The 10,000-nt window shown below is 37.3% G+C and overlaps 1 protein-coding gene across 4 annotated transcripts in view; it reads left to right on the top strand.

Moving 5' to 3' along the window:
- The first annotated feature begins 114 nt into the window (after window positions 1–114).
- LOC137970132 (uncharacterized) overlaps window positions 115–10,000 on the top strand; it is a 25,688-nt gene continuing 15,802 nt past the window's right edge. Inside the window, exons 1-4 of one of the 4 annotated variants that reach the window (XM_068816617.1) lie at window positions 115–371; window positions 4,362–4,490; window positions 5,965–6,084; window positions 9,955–10,000. The exon at window positions 9,955–10,000 is cut by the window's right edge and continues 31 nt beyond it. In XM_068816617.1, the coding sequence (XP_068672718.1) occupies window positions 4,463–4,490; window positions 5,965–6,084; window positions 9,955–10,000 (194 nt within the window). In that variant the 5' untranslated portion in view covers window positions 115–371; window positions 4,362–4,462. Of the gene's footprint in view, window positions 372–1,138; window positions 1,445–4,361; window positions 4,491–5,964; window positions 6,085–9,038; window positions 9,270–9,954 lie in introns of those variants that run through there. The other 3 variants (XM_068816614.1, XM_068816616.1, XM_068816618.1) reach the window with 3 other exon arrangements.

Genomic DNA, 10,000 nt, shown 5'->3' on the forward strand with positions numbered 1-10,000 from the left:
TCCATGTTTTTTACAAATCCATGTTTTACAAATCCAGTCTATGTTTTTACGATACGCTCGTTTTCCCACGCTTTGTGTCGGCTACGGGTAATTACTTCGAGTTTTGATTGGTCTACTGGATTGTCTCCGTCTTTTTTGATTGGCCAAAGTAATTACTTTGGTTTTGGTTTTACGACACTCGATTGAAACTCGCTCTATTAATTCATATTCCTAAAAGCTGTTCTTAAACCAAGGTAAATATTAAAATAGCTCTTTTAAAACTCGGAAGTAACCACTGCGTAGAGAATACGACTCCAACGAAACCAAACAACTGTGAAACGGATGAATCTGGTCCTGGGCATCATTTCTGGTGACAGTGATTCTGCTAAAGGGTAGGTCCTTGAATGATCAGCCATTTCATTTCCTCTTTATGATGCGTATCGTTTTTGTCAAACGTCTTTCTTCTTGAACCCTGCCTAAAAATTGGTGATTCTCTGTGGGGTGCGTCTCAAACCTCATGTCTGATGATTATAGCATCAAGAGAAAATAAAGTGATTTATTTTCTCTTGTCAGCATGTAAATTCATCTCTCAATTTCAATATGCTGTCAGGCAGACAAGTATTAAGAATAAAGATTATTTATGATCCTGAACAAATCCATATGACCAGCCAACGAAGAAATCTATGGAGGTAGAATGAATTTCGGTTGGTTTGTAAGTGGAAAACGACTCTTTGGTTCGTTCCACTGGAAAATTTCCGGGAGCAGCGGGACGTCTGAAAAGGTAGTCCTATTTCCCGTTGGAAACTTTCCGATGGAAATACAAGTTTTGAGAGGTCTTATCAGTTCCAGTCTATTACGGCATAACATAACATAACATAACATAAACATAAGAACCTTTATTTACACACGAATGGATTTAAAGCTTACAAGCTTGTGGGGTCGAGTATATTTTAAATATACACGGTTTACATTTGTAATTTAATATATTTTCGGCCATAATTTTTATTTCGGCACGTCAAATCGCAATCATCTGGCGGCGAACGGACCTGAGTTAGTAAATGGAACACGTTTTAATTGCCACTGAAATTTCCGGTAATTTTTGGAAATGGTAAACAAAATTAGAAACTCTTCATTTATTGGAGAGGGTTCCCAAAGCGATGACGTCAATCAGCGGAGACAAGTTTGACAGACAAGCATGATGGCAGCAACTTCCGTGTCAGTTCAGCTCAACTGATTCCATCACTTACACGGTATTTGCACGGTATTTGAAGATCCAAGATTTTACCTCCTCTCACTTATTTCAAGCTGCTGATGCCTTAAGTATGGGTTTCTCTGGGTGCCAGAGCTTCGCTGCATTCCATTAATAGAATCGTAACAAGTCGGAGCTATCCGGACGTTTGGAAACAGCGAGATGATCATGAGCAACCAGAGAATCGGTGAGCTCCGCTACTTCTAAAAAGCCGAGGTGCGTTGCGTTCATAAAATACCCCTAGCATGCATAGCAGCCGTTTCCTTTCTTTTTCCAGGCGGAGATCGAACATACGCAGGCTATAAATACCCCGCGAAGTATTTACTGATACTTGCAGCTTTTTATCAAATAGTTAAAGCGAGCGAAAATATTGTTTGACCCTTAATTATATTAAGGTGTACTTGTTAAGTTCCCAATCATGACAACAGCGTTTACAATTTCGCAACGAATCTCAAACACCACGTTGGTGAGTTCCCTTAACTATAACCAGGCCACGATATCTATTTCATCCTTGCAGTCATTCGCGTTTCGCCTTTGACCATAAACCTTTACTGCAGTAAAAAAATGGCGTGGGTTGTATCTGGTGTAAAGCACTAGCTAGCTAAAATACCCGCGCGTGAGTAAATAATCTGAATAATCATTAATTTTTCTAATATGTGTCAATGTGTGCAGAACCCACTTTTATTTGCAGCAGTATTAATTTCCTGTTTGAAAATATATATTAAAATTACGCGCGGCAACGGGAAGTATCAACACTTGGCGAAATGGCCATATTTCGCCAAAGCTCGCATCACGAAAACGAAGACATGTTTTTTCTCTTGTTAGGAGATTGTAAGTCAATAATTTTTAGTAACTTGAAAGTCAGACACTACACTCACTCATGGCAACGAAGTGAAAATATTTTCTCTGTATATCTCGATTCTAAGTGGTTTGAATAACATCGATCACTTATTTAATTGTCTCTAATCGTTGATATCGATGGAGCGCCCAACGAACGATTTTAAAGCTTTGTATGGGAACTGTACCTAATAACTGGGATTTTATTGGAAATGCATTTATTGCGTTTTCTCCACACTGCAAAGGAGATTCAAACAGCTTAAAATTCAATCACTTTATGATACGTTTTGTTGAAAACCGAAATCGTAAGAGCTTTTTTTATTATTGCAACATTAATTAATGTACGTACGTTTTGTCGGCGTTTATGTAAATCATGTCAGATAAAAAATAAAAAAAATTATAATTCCAAAATCGTTTTTTTTCCTACAGAATAATTTGATAATGTCTTTTTTTTCATTCGTATTTCATGCAATTCATTCAAGCATTGACCCAAAAAAATTAAGCAAAGGTAACTACCTCACCGGAAGGCATAACATCCAAAAAAAATTTTGTTGGCAAATTATGGTGCACCCTTAGGGCTTCGTGACATGTTCCTCCCCCACGAGTGTCTGCTGAAACGAGCTGGAATTTACATAGACCAATCACAATGGACTTCCAGATCCTGGAAGTGCACTTCAGAATTAAGACCCTGAGAAAATTTTGTGTACGGTCACTGCAAGAAGATGGGCTTCGTCTGTTGAGTGTACATGTATAAATGTCATGCTTTGGTTTAGATGTTTAATAAGCTCTTCACAGAATGAGTATGGTAGAATTTGTATGGTTGAAACATTTTGCTTCCTTGTGATTCAAACCTATTTGTGGCATGCACTTGGGATTGATATCATATTTACATTTTTTACCGCTTCAGTGGAGTCCTTTCGTTTGAATACCCCCATTTCTTGTGGTCCTTTGGTTGAACAGATTTAAGGTTTGCATTATTTTCAAATCAAAGAAACACTGCATAACACAGAATATGAACGGTCGGTTTGCAACACAAAAACGTGAAATCAATTTTTAGAGATGATCATTGCCAAAAGCAGCCTGAAAATTTAAAACTTAAATGGAATTTTTTCAAGCTTTCTTTCAGCTACTGTCCTAGTTGCATTTATTGTGCTTGAAGGTAATGGCTTTTGTGCAGTTCAAATACACTCGTTCTCTGCTAGCGGAGTTCTATTCGTTTACGTTCGCTGGACTGACGAGTATGGGAAAAGAGACCTCTGCCATTGGTCGAAACTAACTGTGTTGAGCACATGCTGCGGTTACTTAGTGACCAAATCCTCACGTGATATTTTATGTTGTGTGAGCTCAATTAACAACAGCGGAATAATAACTATAAAGAGATGTGTGGTACACAGCACATTCTTTTGCAGTTAATTTGGCTGTTGTTATGTGAGCCTGCACAACATGACATATCACCTGAGGATTTGTTGCTAAGCAACCACCACGCTTGCCCAACGCCATGAATTTTCGACCCATGGCAGAGTCTCTTTTACCCTATTCGTCAGCCCAGCCCTTTTTCTGTGTCGGTTCCCCTTTTCTTCCCTCCTTTTTACCCTTACTATAGCTGCTTATGTATTTTCTATTATTTTATTATTTGAAAGCAAAATTCCCTGTCTGTACCCTTAAACCATTGACACCTGGAAGTGAGGCTTAACCCATTGACCCCCCCTGGGAGTGAGACTTGTACGTGGCTTTTACTCTGTCTAACACCAGACGATTTTACTCGTTAATTGGGGGTGTCTTAGGGCGTTTGAGGTGTGAATGTGTTAATATATTGGTTTTGGTTTTGGTTTCACTTCTGATTGGTTGAAAAAGTCGTGCGAGAACTTTGAACCAATCACTGAGTGAAGTAATACAAAACCAAAGCAATTTAAATAATAATTACTTTCGACACTAAATTAAAAACCACATTACAGCTGAGACCAATTGATCATAATTAAGACCATTCAGTGGAATAGATGGTACATGTATTTGCTTTGCGTGGGCCTTGATGCTTCTTGTCTACTCACATGCCCTGTCTACTACAACTGTTCAACCCACACACTTGTTTTAAATAATCATTGTGGTTGATCGTGACCAGTGCAGTGAGAAAAGATCTTGATACCTGCTGGGCCAATCATGTACAGTGTAATACACTTCTTACAGATGTATGTTTTAATTTGGCAGCATAGGATAATATCTATAATGTTGATATCTTTACTTGTTGCATTTTTCAATACATTTTAACATTCTGCTTTTTATACTTCATTTTATTTAGTAAGCAATATTAGATTCTTCTTGCGATGACACAGAGGAGTGGTTGTTAAAAGCTGTCTTTTGGGATAGATAGTACATGTTTCAGTAGTAAGTGCAGACAATATGGCCTGGACATCAGCTAGAGTATACGGTGAGTTTCTAAAATTTACAGTAAATTAAAGAAGAACTATTGTACCATAATTATTTTATGCCATATTAAGAGCTATATCTAGGTACACAGGCTTACTTAAATAGCTTAAGTACAGCTTTAATTTAGGAGTTTATTGGCAGTTTCATCCTTGGAATTACCCTTAGGAAAGTAAAACGAATTGATCCCTACTTTTGGTGTCCTTAACAAAATACTTTGCCCTCATTGACAGCTACTTGAACACATACCCCGTACATATTGCAGTGTTCCAATTTACTTGGCATAGTTGGAAGCAATATTAGCTTTTAACATTTGAAAATAATGGTTCAGTAAATGTTGGTTGTAATCGAAAGATCAATGAAGGAGTGCATGTGATTTCTTTGTCCAGAGTGTGGACAATAATATATATATGAGCCAGCTGTGCGCCAGCCCCAATAAATCATGATCCACTATAAAATATTCAATGTAAATGTTAACTTTAACCTAACCCTGAATCATTCTTCTTCAAACTAAATTCAAACCTAATAATGTCAGGCCTAGTTAAAGGGGCAGTGTCACGCTATTTTAGTCAAACTTCAGGACACTGAAAGATGCTTTTGCATCAATGAAGACCAAAAAATAATGCTGTAGTTTTGTTACCAATAACCACTGAAGTGCACTGAAGCTATTCTTTGTTGTTTGCGGCCAAGGATGGAGTGATCAGGATGGATTCTAACTTGGAAAAAATGGCCAGTTCTTTTGAGTTTAGAGACCGCATGCATGTCTTCAGAAAGTCGCCCCAAATTAAACAGAATAACTCTTTGTGTCATAAATACATTTCATTTCAGTCTTCTCATAGGGTTGTCAGGAATGTTGTACTGTACGTTTGAGCTAATGTACTAATTTAGATTTTTACCCAGTTTTGACCTAAAAAAGCAAATTTAGCATGACATTGCCCCTTTAAACTGTCCTAGTGTGAGTGAGTGGCTCCTCCTCTCTGATGACTGTGCATAATAATTATTATAATAATTACAATAACAATTAATAATAATTGTAATTAGCTAGCAAGTCATGTGACTGTAAGATCTGTACCTACGGCCAACCCTATTATAAGGGGTTGAGCCTCACATGGGCCAGTTATATATACGTCACATTCACACTTACCCCTTTGGTCTCTATCTAATATTCATTTATCGGTTTATCTATTTATGAAGTTAAACACTAATGCTGAAAAACACTTCTTTAAGCTTGAGTAAAGCTTGATTATAAAGTCTGGAGTATAAATTAATATTAATGAGATTTTAAAAATTAATAAATCTAAACTTAAAGACAGTTTCTTTTATTTATGTGACTGCATGTTTACTCCAACTGGTTACAAAGGACAGAACTAGGCAAAATAAGAAGTACTCCTTTAATTTGATATGTGCAAATATTACATATAATATAGTGAAAAACATTAACATGCAACAATTACATGTATCTCTTCCTTGTCATACAGATTGCAAACACTCATGCAAGTATCCAAATCCACAAAATGTAAAGGGACTGGAAGTTGACTTCAAAACATACAGGCCTAATCTTAAGATTTTGTGGAAACCTTTAGACCCATCAACAACTGGTAAGTAGGAGGTTTGTTATTGCCCTCACGGTGACCACATTGTCTCTTTTGTCTCTGCAGTAACTTCAGAAGATTATAGTACTGACTAAAAGACTTTCCTGCATGAAAAAGTTCCTACTGATACATGTACACTGTATGCCTTAAACTTGTTACCCTTCCAAGCGCAGGCAGACCACCCTTTGTTAGTGTAACAGTAACGTTGTTATTGATCTGTAGAAGGATTAACACTTTGACGTCCAAACCGGCCTAAACCGACCAGACTTAGTATTTTACTCTGTCTAACGCCAGACTATTTTACTCGTCAATGGGGAACCCCTGGGAGTCAATGTATTAAAATACATTACCGCAGTTGCAATTTGCTTGGCAAGAAAGTTTAAAAGCAAATAATTCAATGAAAGATCAAACAAAGTGTCAACTGAGTCCTGTGTTATATTGTTTTGGTCGTTTCGAGCTGTTAGAGGTGTCATTTTGTGAGATCTTTTATAGACCGACAGTTAGATACATGTAGTCAAGACATTTACAAGGTAGGCAGCACCCAGCCGCCAGCTGGTGATCTCGACTTGTTCAAGCTGGAACTGACGCCAAACCAGTGTAATTCTCACCTTAAAAACACCAGCATCCAATGGATTAGGGATGTGGCCATAACTTCGCTGAATTTGAGCTCCATCTTTCGAAAAATTCACTGAGAAAGGCGATAGTCTGAGTAGCAGGCAGTTTGGTGAATTTAAGAGAAGCTTCTTTCCACTGGGGTTGACTTTCGAATGATCATTTGAATACAAATGGACATGCAAAAACCCAGCAAGATTTTCTATAGCCAATGGGTAAAATATCATACCAGGTGCACATTTTGCAGGGTTGATTGCAGGCGGTTTCTTGCTCCTTCTCCTAGCACAGACATACATGTAGATCACTGTGAAAGAGTAAGGCATGCAATTTTTTTTTTGTATTGACTACTCTTCCTTATAGGGGCTGATTACATGGTGAGTTTCAGCCCAGGCTAAAATTTCACACTGCCCTCCGGGCTGAAATTTTGTTGCAATTTCATGATGAATTTCAGCCTGGCGCAAAATGCAAATTTGTGTGAGAAAATTTACTGAGATGCAAAAACACAATTGATGCACATGCTCACGTTCATTATTTTTTCAGCACAGGCCGAAATTTCTTTTCGATTACAAGGACTTTTTTGCATATTTTTCAGCCCGTTTGGCCGGGCTGAAAATTCTAGCAAGGTTTCTGAAACTGCGTGCTAGGATTTTCAGTCCCGGCTGAAACCTGCTCCATGTAATCGTCACTTTCATTTCAAGTGGATTTCTTTCAGAACCCAGGCTGAAATTCTGGAGCCATGTACACTGTACATGTAATCAGACCCTTAGGGACCATACTTCAGAAAACTTTTAAGTGCTACTATGACCAAAAAATCATGCAATTTTTATAATTTTCTTTGGATTTCAAAACTATGTGAACTAAAACAGTAAGTAGCCCAAGTATTAATTAAGCCTCGATTTAAAAAAGACACCCGACAAGTGACAATATGCACGGTTACATGCAGTCAGCTTGAAGCTTTGATTCACTTACACACATATACCTGCCTGAAGCCTTTAGTTTGGGGAGACAAAACCATTGGATACAGATCTTTCTCTGTACTGTATGTCTTGGCATATAAGTCTTTCATGAAAGACTCTCCTGGGCCAATCATGTAAAATCAGTCTCTACCTCATACAGCTCTAAAGTAAAAATGTTGCGACACTAAGCTTTTTATCAAAAGCCACTCTAGAAACAATTTATTACAAAACTGTAAGCCCAAGCGCATTATATGCTATGATTGTGTGGGGCTCTTGTTCAGATTATTTGATGAAAGATCTAGAACTAATCCACCTTAGAGCAGCAAGACTTATCCACAAACTACCAAGCTAGAGATCGACATGGAAGACGAAACAGTACTCACAAATGCAAATTGGATGCCACTGAAATATTTTTGTTCTCATATTTTAAATGTAACGCTTAGAGCTTTTTATAATGTAGAATTACAGTAGATGATGTAAATAGACTAGTTGTTAAGAATGCTTCTTCTTATAGTCTTAGGAAATCGTTAAATAATGTTGTTGTATCTCGCTATATAGGCCAAGAACCAAACAGGGTCGTCGTTCATTTAAACACAGAGCTGCAATTGCCTGGAACTCCTTACCTGACACTATCAAGCAGCTTGAAAATCCTCTCTCTTTTAAAACAAAGATAAAATCGATCAAGACCTATGTCAGGGACATCAGTTTCCAAAAGGAATGCTCTGTTAATTATAATGAGAACCCTGATTTTAACTATTTTTAAATGATTGACCATTCTTTTTATTTTTATATTTGTATATTGATGAGTAGCATGATCACGGTACCCATTTCTGTAACATACCTAAGAATTGTGAAATTGTGTTTATTGGGGTGAAAATCACTTATTTTGGCTTATTTCACACCCAGACTTACATATCTTTCTAATTGTTCGGAAAATATTAATGTTTGGTCCGTTAAAACTAAATTTTTGATTTACCCATGACCCCTTGCAGGCGTGGTCTTTCATACAGATAGTCAATTTTGAGGCAAATAAAAAGTAAAAACAGAAAGCTTTCACTACATGGAGGATAGCATCCCCTCATTTAGTTCTATTGACACCCTAAACGCTGGCTTCCTGCTCCACTTTTTTGCTCCACTTTACAATTTGAGGTCAGAGCAGATGTCTCTCTCAATTTCCTGAAAATTGCCCCTGAAAAGACATTGTGGACTTCCCAATAATATCCATAGAGGAAAGGTTACCAAGCGTTGTGAAGCACATGGAAATCATGGCTTCTTTGCGAAGTAGATTTGTGATGTTCACTGGCACTCAAGACTAGGTTCAATATGACCCGGCATGTTAAAAAAAACGTAGCGACTCAGTCAAAGGCTAATATTTTCGCGACCCTGAAAGCTACGATGACGAAACTGTGGAAATAGCTAGTGGAACTTGTGAGCATTCAGAAAATGCTTGGTTGGAACCCACTTACGCCTTGGTTGGAGCAGGAGCAACATTGAAAGAAGTGGTCTCGAAAAATATTATTGCGTAATTGCGGAACAGAAAAAGCGTAGCGACTGTTTTGAGGAGTGATTTCTCCATTCGTAGTGGATCCCTCAAACTAATTTTTCTGCACGTTAAAGCACAAGGTATGAGCATTTAGTTCAGATGGTTTTGAAGCCACAGATATCAATTGAAGACTTGTTTCAAACTATAACCTAGTGAGCGCCAGAATTCCAAAACACAGCGTTACAGTAAGGAAACTACGGAATTTTGAATCTTTTTAATGTGTTTTAATAAACTTGAACTGTTTTAATTTGGCTCATATGTAGTATTTACTGCGTGTTATCACTGGTTATTGTCCGTTAATCCACATAATTGTTCTCTCTTATGAAAAATGGTTTTGAAGACTTTCAATTTGAAAATTGTGTTACGCGTTACACTCAAAATTTTCCTATTTTTCTATCCTTTTCCTTTGTTTTCTCAAGAAAGGAAAGTCGCTTACCCTTTTTACACCCTGTATGCTAATCAACAAGGATAACCTTAGCATTCAGCAAAAATATAGCTTCATTGAAGACGTTAAACTGAATAAATCAGGAAATGTTTCTGAGTCACCCCCAAGTGGGTACGGTGATTGTGCTACACATCATTATTTTCTGCTATATGACAATTGTATTGTAAATTTCTATTTCTCTTATTTAGACTTTAATATAGTAGTTTTAGTAGGTCCACATCAGCTGTAGAGTTGCATATTTTAAACCTACTTATCAAATAAATGTATGTTTATATGTATGTATGGATGTAATTATCTTCTGCTGACCATTTTCTTTCTAGATTTCAATTGGACTAGCTATGCAGTAATCTACTCAATGAAAGGAGA

This window comes from Montipora foliosa, chromosome 9 (assembly GCF_036669935.1).
Source record: "Montipora foliosa isolate CH-2021 chromosome 9, ASM3666993v2, whole genome shotgun sequence".
Lineage (NCBI taxonomy): Eukaryota > Metazoa > Cnidaria > Anthozoa > Scleractinia > Acroporidae > Montipora > Montipora foliosa.